General features: G+C 36.7%; 2 protein-coding genes across 2 annotated transcripts in view; both read right to left on the reverse strand.

The window, feature by feature from the left end:
• The window catches only part of LOC134742853 (uncharacterized), a 273,946-nt gene that overhangs the window by 99,795 nt on the left and 161,504 nt on the right, over positions 1-12,647 (reverse strand). The window lies entirely within an intron of this gene.
• On the reverse strand, positions 6,049-8,151 carry LOC134742800 (uncharacterized). Its single transcript, XM_063675987.1, has 2 exons — positions 8,059-8,151; positions 6,049-6,978 (listed from the first exon to the last, which is right to left on the reverse strand). Exon 2 carries the CDS (start codon positions 6,976-6,978, stop codon positions 6,049-6,051), a length of 930 nt encoding a protein of 309 aa, XP_063532057.1. The 5' UTR covers positions 8,059-8,151.

The following is a 12,647-nucleotide window of genomic DNA, read 5'->3' on the forward strand; positions in this document are numbered from 1 at the left end:
CCATATACAAAAATAGTGTAGGCCCAGTAGGACAGTAACGGTAACAAAGTTGAGGCGGAGACAGTAGGTGAGCGGGGCAAGCTTTTTAAGGTGTTATGAGTTCATTTATGCGACTTTGCATTTTAGTGGAGTGTGCTGGTATTAAAATACGGCAACAAGAGATTTCCTTTGGCAGGATTGGTCCTTAATAGGACCCAAGGATAGCTCTAAGAAGTGGAGCCACCAAGATTTTTGATGTAAATTGGAGGGGGAGGTCTCTCACCTTTTTCTTGATATCTACATCAGTTAAGCTACTAGGCCAAGTTTGGTATCGTTTTCGTATAAATCAGGGATGCCGAATTCATTTATGATATAAAAGTGACACCATTCCGAAGTAAATCACAAAAAATATGAAAAAACTACTTTTTTTTTAAATTCACCCTTAAACCGCTAAACCAATTTAGTTTAAATTTGGTATAGAGATAGTTTAAGTCCCAGGGAAGAACATAGGATAGTTTTTATTCCAAAAATCATCCCTTAAGGGTGCGAAAAGGGAGGTGGAAATTTCTATGGGGATTCAATAACCGCTGAACCGATTTAGATACAATTTGGTATAAAGATAGTTTGAGTCCCGGGGAAGAGCATATGATAGTTTTTATCCCAAAAAAATCCGTTAAAAGTGAAAAGGATGGTGCATAATTGTATGAGGAATCAATAACCGCTGAACCGACTTAGATGAAATCTACGTCTACATATTTGATTTAGTTGAAATCCTCACACCCTAGCACCTAAATGGTCGCGTACTGTGCGGTTTAAGAGGAATTTCCTCCCGCGTACGCTTCGGCTGTGGAATGAGCTCCCTGCCGAGGTTTTCCCTAGGGGCTACAGTATGGGGTTCTTCAAAAAAGGAGTGTACAGGTTTTTAAAGGGTCGGCAACGCGCGTGTAATATCTCTGGTGTTGCAGGCGTTCATAGGCTACGGTAACTGCTTACCATCAGGCGGGCCGTATGCTTGATTGCCACCGACGTGGTATAAAAAAAAAAAAAAAAAAAAAAAACTAAACAGAACCTAAACTTAAACAATTATTAACCTTAAACGTCGCCTACGCTTAAAACCCCTCCACCCCCCCACCTGCATCATAAATCTGGGTGCCTCCACTTCTTAAATCCATCTTAGGAACACATAGATTAATTCTGCCAAAGGATATTTTTTGTTTAGAGAACGCCTTTGACCTTATTTGACCTTTTTATGGCCAGAACACACTCAACTATTTGCTTCTCATAGTATCACTAGGTTAGTTTAGGGTTGTCTCACATGAGCACAGAACTCTCTCTCATGAGATTTTATATCATACACTCAATAGCATGACAGCTGTAGAATACGAGCACATCAAATAATTAATACTCACTTCAAATCTGCGTCAGATTGACAATCCAAAACCGGACCCGAACGTAGCGAACTTTGACGCCAGAGTTCAAAAGACAGAACTATCAATCATCTTCATTTAGAGCCACACTTGCACCATCCTACTGTAACCTTCCCCACTCATACACCTCTACTTTACCTTTAAATAAATACATATATACATATATAAACCCTTTACTTACTTACTTACTTAAATAATTTGGCCATGTGATCGTCTAGATAATAGTTAGGACCCCTCGAAGTGTACCGCGGTACCCTAGATTCTTTAATGAGTAACAGCTAAATTTTGGACTCTGATTCTATTACTATTATTACCTAAATCTTAAGGAATAAATATTTATGGTATTGAAGATATATTTTATTATGATACTAAGGAATAATTAAAGGAATATTTTAATAGTTACAAGAGTAGAAATAGTATACTGTGTCACAAGGAAGCAAAATGACGTATTGATGGCGAGGACGAACATAGAATCCTGAAAAAAGCGAAGGATTCCATAATTGAATGCTGAGCGTAGTGATGCATTCTAAAATGGAATCTCGAGCGTAGTGACGTAAATAATTTTACATTTTTATTAAATCTATTCGTATAAAGTAAATGCTGATGAAGGTTTACTACATGTGATGTTATTTAGGTAAATGCAGCATATATGGTTAATATGAGGTTAAAAATGTTGTTGGAAAAATGAGTTTAAAAATGTTTTTGGTGAAGTCCCGCTACGCCTATTAAGTCTTCGGGATAACATACAAAGCAGTACTCCTGGGATGAGCCCATTTACACCCTAGCTTTTTAGGAAAGTTATAATTATACAATCACTTTCTAAACGATGTGTGAGTCCACACGTACTGCTTCGCATGCTCGATGCGGGTCAGAAAACTCTTAGCCCGTTTCAAAACATCATTCGGGTCACCTATCCTAACATTGTAGCCAGACGGGCTATGACCAACGCTTCGCAACCCTATGCATTTCTAGATGATTTGATGAAAGAAGCGCCAAGTATCATCAATCAATCAAAATTACTTATTTTTTTTATGTTCAAAAGCTAGGGATACTGATCCCTTTTTCCCAATCCCCAAAACTAAAAGAATAGACTGTATTTCTAGTCTTTAGACGCACAAACGAAGTACTAAAGCTATTTACTATATTTTATGAGACAGAAATATCAAGTCGAGCATTATTCCACTCTGACTCCTCCCATTGGACTGCTCTTGCCTGCCAAGGGTTCCCTAAAACAAACCATTCTTCTATTCCAGAACAGTATGTATACCTAAACCCAGCTTGATATTTTAAGAATTTATTTTGTATATACCTTGGAAACCAGAATGAAATATTCAGTACCTCGTTTTTACATCAGAACACTAGAAATTTTAGCAAGATAAAACAAATAGTATAAGATTTTATATACAACAATACCTTTTTACGCAGATACATTATAAAATCGGAATATCTAGGCAATTAAACCCCTTGCCTATTACACGTACGCTTTTTAGGATAATGAAGCCATATTAAAAGTCTTTAATAGAGAAATATATACCAACCAGATTAGATTTCGATAAATAGTGTGTGATTCTACCCTACACCTACCTGGAGCCCTAGCTAGTACACTCAAAGCACAATCCGTACTTACCATAGGCCTAGTGCTTTGACGTGTACGCAAGTGTATCCCTAACTCTCTGTACAGTTCAGGAGGCGACCCTGAGGTATAGTAACTTATCGGCCAGTGTTGTGTGATTCCCCCCTATACAAGCTCGCAAGCCCGGTGGTATAGAGTAAATCGCCCTATTCCGTGTCTATCAGTGGATCGGCACCCTTAGAACACACCAGCACTACCTACATTGGAAGCTCTGCCGAGACTATGACTGTAAGTGTATGACATCAGTCGCGACAGAATCCTCCCCTGCAGCCAGCACTAGTATGAACCGGAGCACCGAAATATATAAGTATATTTAATAGAAGACCGGGGATCAGTTACTGCCGACTGCAATAAGCTTCGATTACTCGAAATGGCACGCACGTGATGCCCTTACATTCATCGGACAGCTGGACCCTGATACCTGGGAGGTGGTTCATCTCTTATGTAAATATAAACGAGATGCCAAGAGCCTCAAATCTTGGAACAAAGACTCCCAATCATCCACTTCTTAACACCGCAAGGGAACTGGATGTTTGGCTGGACAAACAGTCTGTCCAAACAATGATCTGGCTTATAAAATAGTAAAAGCACTACATAGCAAAACACTAAAATAATTAAGTTCACTTTTATGTAACTAATCTGGACAAATAAACCGAACAGAGAAATGAATTTCCTTCACTGTTATCCAAGCTCGACGTTACGAAAATTGCTTTCCGTAAAATCAAACCAAGACACCATTCTAAGTCCCTGATATGCACGATATTTACTATCTGTGCATAGCTTTACGGCACTAAGAACAACACAGCGTAGGAAACCTCACTTCACAATAAAATAAATCAAACAGGTAAGTAAAGATCCTCCATCATAGTCCACGCTTAATTCCACAGAAATAGGTTTATCTTTGTACAATCAAACACAGATCCAATGTTCCAAGTTTAACTTCACTTAGATAGCTCTAAGCTAGGCTATACAAATGGACAGAGTGACAGAGTAATTTCACTTACGAAAGTTATGCACGCGCGAAGCCAGAGACACTGCTAGTTTGACGGATAGAAAATTAATGAATCCCCCCTGCCCCGCTCTAGCTATTTATACCCTAATTACTGGCGACATAACGGCGACATAATAGCGACATAATGGCGACATATTCTAATAATATGGTAATAAATCTTACAAATTTAATTACTAAGATAAGGATTTAATCCCTGGTTTGTTTACTATGTCTTACGCCCATCATATTAAAGACCATATTCTTCATAATCCGAGAAAGCAATTATTAAACCATAAAACCAGCGACACACTCCAAAAGGGAATAGTCTTAAATCCTACTTTGTTTGTTAAGTCATCTGTAGTACATATTAAGAATCATAATCTATTAATGCTACCAAAATAACCTACGTAGGCATTTCTGCAGGTGCGATCTTGGAATTGCATTTGTGTGGTACTGTAAAAGCGGCGACAAAAAGTTACTCCTGTCTTGCTTACTAAACTTTAAGTCAAACATATTAAAGCTCCAAATCCATTAATGCTCACGAAGGTGTCTTTCATGCACACACGTAAAACTATCGACCAAAAGTTTCTCACGAACACATGTCTATAATCCCGCCTTGATTAATAAGCTTTATGTCAAACATATTACAGCTCCAAATCCCATAATGCTAACGAAGACGATTTTCACGCACACATGACAACGAAAACGGTATGTTCTAAAATCTGTCAAACTCCATTGTGCTGACAATTTCCCATTTTTAGATGATTTCTTATTTAGCTTGTTATTTCAAAATGATGCCCGTTTTGAAATATTTCATGTTTATTTTTAACATATTGTATTAAAACATATAAAAACTTAAAATTCAATTATGGCAACGTTTTATTTCTATCACACCTTTTCGACTTTATATTTCATAACGATTTTGGAACGTTACGTCACTTACGTCACCCTCAATGTCAACAAACAATCGTAATGTCAATATATTTTCTATTTTCTCAAGCGGATTTCTGCTTGTATTTTGTGTTTTTACTAAGTGAATTAGTAATTAATTTAACCTCAGTTATATGTGATAAAACGTAGGCTGTGAGAGCAGTGTTAGAAGTTATTATTGTTAGACTATTCGATGAAATTATGAAGAAAACCGGCGATGGAAAGGACCGACGAAAACGAACTTTGCTTCAAGGCTAAAAATGTAAGTTTTATATTGATAAGTAAGCTTTTTACTGTGTAATAGGCTTCTGGCCAGTCACACTACTAACCCGGGTTAATGGGATGGTGCAAGTGGCGCTTAAATCCTTTGTTTCATCGTAATTATCGTAATTAATTTTACAGTATGCTTAGATTATTTTACATTATAAAATACCGTACGCTATTACATTTCTTAGTACTAATTGGGACACATTTATGTCATGTAATATTTATTTATTTATCCAAACTAATTAAATTGCACAGATTTATTGATCTTAAGTTTTATAGTAAGATTACTTAGCGAACGGTTCCATATAAATATACTTCCAACATTTTAGATTTGGCATATCTTATATTCTAGAGCTCTTTCGACCCGAAGGCGGTAATCACATTGATGCGGTTTCTAAATACGGCGTCAGTGTGATAACGACCTAATAAGAACAGTGTCATTTTTTTCTCATCTTTTGTATTGTATGTTACGTTACCATCATAAATACAAAGTATATGTAAAATGGTACCTATCTAAAAGATAGAACAAAACTTCGTAGATCAGTTTAGTAATTTAATCATTATCAAGCTAAACCTTATATTATACAGGTACAGTCAAAGGCAAAAATATCGATGCAGACAAATGGCTCAAAAATATGTGAACAAGACTTTATTGTCTAAGGTGTAAGAGCGTACAGATATTTTTAAAACTTTGGGAATGTATATATATTTATGCCCTTGTGTACCTAACTGTACTTACCTAGCTTAACCTAATCAGCTCGTCTGAACAAATACTGCTAAATCGTAAATATTAGACAACTGTCATTATATGTCTTATAATTTTAGATGGAAAATAGAATTTGAAATACATTCCTAAACCTAAACGAACGTCCGCTACGATCATCATCATCCGGACTAACAGTCGCTGTCTCACACATCATCATTTCCTCTTCTATTTTCGGTTTCACATCTCTAGCAACAACTTTTATGTCTTGCTTCACCTTCTTTGTCTCCGTTTCACCTTTCCTAAACTCTGCGTCCATTACTCCTTTCTCTAATTTAACTTCTTGGTGTATATTGAAAACGTTCTGAGGTACTATCTCAGGAATAATGCTGCTTGCGTTCTTGCCATCTTCTATTCGTACAGTTCCTTGTTTATAATTTTCGTTGGTACGAAAGTTTACAACAATATTCGGCGTAACGACCATATGATAGTCTTTATTTCCTATATGACTTTCATCAGCCATTGTGTTAACTATTGGCACTTTGAGACTTTTATTTCCATCGTCAACTACTGATCCCAGATTTGGAATTTTCTCTTTACCGGGTTGTTTGGATGGCTTTATTTTGTTCTTTTGCGTCGTTGTTTTTGGTGGTAGTTCAGATGTGCTTATAAAGATGACGATTTCTTCTTGTTTAGGTTTTTCATTGAGATCATTTTCCTTAGATTTTTCAATTGGGTTTGTTTCATTGACAGTTAAACTTTTAGGAAGCCTGTACTTCATGGATGGCAATGCGATTCTGTCGTTCCTTCTGGGTATGAATTCGGCGTCATTAGGAAGATGTATATCCTCGTTTTCGTATCCATATCTTTCGTAGATTTGTCCAAGATTGTTTTCATCGTTGCGATTGGTGTCTTCTGGTAGCTGGGCTCTGATCTTTAAAGACTCGATGACGTCATGGAAAAGGGATCGCTGCTCTGGCTTGACATCACGGCGCGGGTAGGCGCTGCAGATGAAAAACATGTACGTCATGCAAATGAAGCACTGCATCTGAAATTAATAATTTAAGATGAAGATGGCATTCAGACAAGAAAAATATGATACCGATTTGATTCTAGCAAGTCAAATGCGAGTATTTATAGGTATAGTATAAAATTATATTTTACTCACGCTAGAACGGTCCGGATCCGGGCCGAGGCAACCGACACTTAGTTTTCTATGACAGGTGACCGGTGATCACGTAATGCTTTCTATAGAAAACGAAGTATCATATGCCTCGGCCCGGACCCGGGCCGTTCTAACGTGAGTCATCCTTAAAGCATTTCCAGTTCACATATATATATTTAATAAACCCCCTGGCAGGAAAAAGAAAAACATTACAAGAACGAAAATCTTAAATCTTAAGAACGACCACAAAAATATAGAAAACAAAAGTTCTAATAACAGAGTCAGTAGAGAAAAATAGTAGGGATCCGTTTAATAGGGCGGTTTTTAGCGCAAATGTATGGCCTTTGTATGGAGGGTTTATCGATTTGGACGACCTGCCCCAGAAAAGAAAAAATATTTCGCGCTAAAAAAAAATTTTTCCTAATCAGAACACAATACCAAATATGCCCTTAAACAAATCCCCACTAGTTTTGTTACACTTTCTATGGATATCTTTCGTTGTACAATAAATCTTATTAAAATTTAGCCGGATTGAAGTCCTTGTAGATACGTATATTTATTTTTGCAATCCTTTCTTTAAAAAATCTGTTACGTTCGTCGTAGTATAGTTCATTTACGGGACATACTGTATAATATGTTTTAAATACCGTAGATAATAGGCAAATATCTGATGGATAAATATCCATTGAGGTAATACCGCTAGAGTTATGGACATTTTACACTGGAACTGGTCAATAACCGTCTTTATGACTACTTTAAGAATTTCAAATTGCATAAGAACCATTTAAGGTAGCAGAGCTAAGAAAAGCTCTGGCATTTGACAGCCTGATACCAATCATTGGCAGCCCGTTTATCACCTAGATTACTTGGCATTAAGATTAAAGATTGCAACTAGACGCAGTGTCAATCACTAGGATTTTGATATTATATCAAAGAAAATAAAAGTAAAAGAATGGAACTAACCTTGACCACGTCAGGTGCGCTCGCGCCAGCCGATCGACTGCGGGAGGGCGCAAAACTAGGGTTTACTGAACTTGAGCGACAAAACCAGGGGTGGAAAACTCTTAAGCATAATCCTTGCATTTTTAAATCTGCTAGGCTTGACACGACTAGTCAACATATTAAGAGAGCATCACAGATTGCGATTACTACTTAATTGAAAATTTTGTGAAACACCACGATTATCACGATTAGATTCTTGATAATCTTCTTATAGACTAACCTAAAAATGGTCGCTGGGAAATTTTTGAGTGAATGCAACACGCAACCTACAAAGTGAATCGATGATCTACTAGTAGAAAATATTGCAAGGAAACTTGTGTTTGGAGCAAATCGCCCTGAACAAACAACTTTTTACTCCAACGAACAAAACATTTTTTAATTTTAAAGCTAACACGGGACTTAATCGCGTACAAACTTACGTTTACGCAAAGATAGATATAACTCCGTAATAGATGGATACAGTCTAAGAAAAAAACGTGCCTCGAAAATCACGAAAATTTGATTCTCGATCAGATGGCGCCACTAGTTTTGGCCTACACTCGTATAGAGGGCGTTGACTGTTTCGTTTGTTATTTATAATTTTAACACATACCAGTGAAAGAACATGGGTCAAAATCATATAAAAATAATTAATGCAAATAAAAAAATAATTTATCCATATTTAAATACATTTAAACGTATTTTTTTAAATCTTCATTTTTAGTTTTAAAGTATATCGATAGATGGCAGTGAATTTACAGTGGTTACAAAACTTACTATGACAGTACCGCTCTATCTTATTCTATCCTCATTGGTTTACGTTACGTTACGTTCGAAACGTCAGGCCATAAATAAACCTAAGTTTGTACGCGATTAAGTCCCGTGTTAGTTTTAAAATTATGAGTGAAATTCGTGCTAGTTTAAATCATTATAAAACATTTTTTTCCCATAAATACTAGAATTTATTGAATATTTGCCCCTGTAAGCAGTCTTAACTATATCACATTTTTACATTTTCCTAAAACATTGCTTGTTTTTTTAGTACAGGCGTTAATCATTTATTTATGAAACCCAGGCCTCGGAACCGGCCAAGCCAAGGCCTAATTGGGGTTAATCCGGTCTCATCATGATGTTTTCCTTTACCGAAAAGCGAATGGTAAATTTCAAATGACATAAGTACATAAGGTCCGAAAATGATATGGGTACGAGCCGGGGACTTGAAATGAAATGAAATGTATTGTTGCAAACTTTATACTGGCATAGTTGGCGATCTCTGGATCGATTAAACAGAAAAAAGTCTATCCCAGCCGGGAAGTAAGCCCCATCCGGAAACAAACTCTGGTTTCTAACCTTACGTTACATTCAGTTCACAGCAAATTAGCTGTTATTCCTTCTTTATAACGACTATAACATCAGCCCACGTATCCTGCAATACCTGTATCTTGATCCATAAATGCATGCTTTTTATGCCGATCGAGCATAAACATATACTAGTTTTTTAGAGTTAGCACTGGAATTACGCAAGTGGATGATGTGTTTTTATACTTTTTATTTATACTTATCAGAGCCATTTTTGAATTATGTAATAAAGACTGATAGTTTCCATACATAAGGTGCAATTATTTATTTATTTGGGAAACATACAGCAGCACATAATAATACAACAAGGTAAAAGATATATGGAGTTCGAACATAGGCCAAAACAGTTTCCACTTATAGCTAATACACAATTACTTTGCTCCGAAAGAAAAGTACAATTATGAGGTAAATAAAATATTCCACGAGTACGATTAAAAATATAACAAGCATCATTTTGAATTTGGAAAATAAGAAGCACAATTTTTAATTTAGAATTTGAAATATCAAACAATAGGTACAATTACAAAAACAATTAGAACAATACAACACAAGATTACAATTTTATTACGAGCTAGGAGTTAACGGAATTTGCCATTTTATGTTTTATTTTGTTTGATGACAGAAAGAAATCTATCACACTTATGCTGGAACAAATCAATGCGTGAATATCTCTTGTTGTATATATTGCATGCTGTTGCTAAAAACTTGTTGTTTACATATTTTTTGCGAGTATGGAATGGATAGTAAAGCAATGGACCGTGTACGAAACGTAGGACATCTAAATAACATCTTGCAGACAAGATCTTCCGAATCAATTAAATTACCTATTCAATAATTTCTACAAGAAAATTACATCCCGCTTTTGTCTTCTCACTTGTAAGGACTCAAAATTCTCAGACTAAAAAGATTTGAATGTATACTTTATACGATTAAGAATACTTTCTAAGATAAGATAAGATAATATTTATTTAATAACTGTGTACAGAGATGGCTCCGACTTCAAGTACCTCGGTTCGCTCCTACAGTGCGATGGCGATATTGACCGTGACGTGAAAAACCGGATTAGCACAGGATGGATGAAATGGCGACAGGTTACGGGAACCATTTGTGACGCCCGTATGCCCCTTCGGTTGAAGGGTAAAATTTATAAAACGATCATAAGACCTGTCGTCATGTATGGATCAGAGTGTTGGGCCCTAAAGGTGAGGGATGAAAAGAGATTGCATGTAGCGGAGATGAGAATGTTAAGGTGGATGTGTGGCGTGACGAGAATGGATAGGATAAGGAATGAGTATATAAGAGGAAGCCTGAAAGTTGCACCCATAACAGAAAAAGTAAGGGCAAATCGCCTAGCATGGTACGGGCATGTGATGCGGAGGGATGAAAGTCATGTGTCAAGAAAGGTATTAAGAATGAATGTGGAGGGAAGTACGAGGAGAGGAAAACCGAGGAAAAGGTGGATGGACTGTGTGAAAGATGATATGAAACTAACGCAAGTGAATGATGAGATGACGGGTGACAGAGATGTATGGAAGAAAAAGACATGCTGCGCCGACCCCAAGTGAATGGGACAAGGGCAAGCGAATGATGAACTGTGTACAGAGATGTTGGCAATAATACATTTAGGACGCATCTAATGAATTAATGTGCACTAAAAGTCCTCCATGCTGTAGATGCGTATTCCAAATATAACCTCACATAATAACATGCATTATATAAAAGAAGTAACGTTGTGGGGTTTTTAAAATCTTTACTTTGCCTAAAAATGAAACCAAGCATTTGTAGGCTTTAGATGTTAAATCTTTGTGTGAAACCAATTGAATTTCACTGTCTAAATATACTTCTAATCTAACCTCAGTAACTTTAGTAAGTTGTTAGTTTCCAATGGTATAATTAAAGGTTATAGGGTCAGGCTTCCGCGTAAATGTAATAATTGAACATTTATTTATATTTAAATACATCAGGTTATTACATAAACAATAGTTGTTCAATTTATTAAGGTCGTCCTGCAAATTGACGCAATCAGCCTCGGACTTCGCAACGGTAAATATCTTAGTATCGTCAGCATACAATAATACTTTAGAATTAAATAGTCAATGACATCATTGATATATATATGTTAAATAGTAGTGGTCCTAAATGCAAGCCCTGCGGGACCCCTGACGTCATAGGCACGAAACGAGAGGTGCTTGAGTTATATCCCGCAAGTACGATGTGAGCCAACGCAAAGTCTCCATGAATACCGAACATTTCAAGATTCTTTAGTAAGACCGAGTGTGAAATTTTATCAAATGCCTGAGTAGGGTCAAGGCGGGAACAGTGGCTCAACGCAAACAGTGGCTCAGTCGCCCAAATATCGCTATACATTGTAGCCATCTTACGTGTTGGAATAACCATTGCTCGTCCAATTGAATTTGTACTGAATTGAGTTGAGTACTGAATGTGGCTGCTGTATTGGCAGGAAAGCAAATGGCCTCTTTTCGCATACAGGATGGTTTTGAAAATTGCAAATTACTACTAAACTAGTAGCACTTTCTACTGTAGCAACATAAAGCAAGATGTACTCTTAAGTCCCCAGCAAGCTCGGCCGAATTTCACCCCCATACAAACAGAGTTTCGTTCTTATTTCAAAACTACGTGTTGGATTGTATACTTTGCACATACAATGATATAAAGTATATCTATACCTGTAATTAGTTTATATAGCTCCAGTTAATAAACCAAACGAAATAGAGCAGAAACAAGGATATTATATCCTGAAGTTTTTATACAATTCGTGAGATTTTGCATTCTACTCATAATTGTGTTCAGTTTCATTGTTTACACTTATTTCTTGGACTGCAACATACAATTAAAATTATTGGAAAGAAGTTGTTTATTGCAAGAAATTAATTGACTTTGATTGATTAAAGTGGTCTGATTGACAAGTAAGGGTTATAATTAGGGCTCGCGGTCGCGTCCGGGTTTCGTGTACTCGTCGCCGGGGCCCCGTTCTCGTGTTACACGAAACCGGATTTGTGGCCCGTTCGGAACGTGTAATTAGGGTCCGTGTAATTAAGGTCCGTGTACCCGTGTTACCCGTGTGTCCGGATCCACGGATATTAATTACACACGGGTCCGGCCCGTTCTCGACGTATAGTGACGATCGGACGCGTTCTTTATAAGAGCGAAGAATCACAAGTTTAATATCGAAAAATAACACATAAACAATA

The sequence above is a fragment of the Cydia strobilella genome, chromosome 7 (genome assembly GCF_947568885.1).
Source record: "Cydia strobilella chromosome 7, ilCydStro3.1, whole genome shotgun sequence".
Lineage (NCBI taxonomy): Eukaryota > Metazoa > Arthropoda > Insecta > Lepidoptera > Tortricidae > Cydia > Cydia strobilella.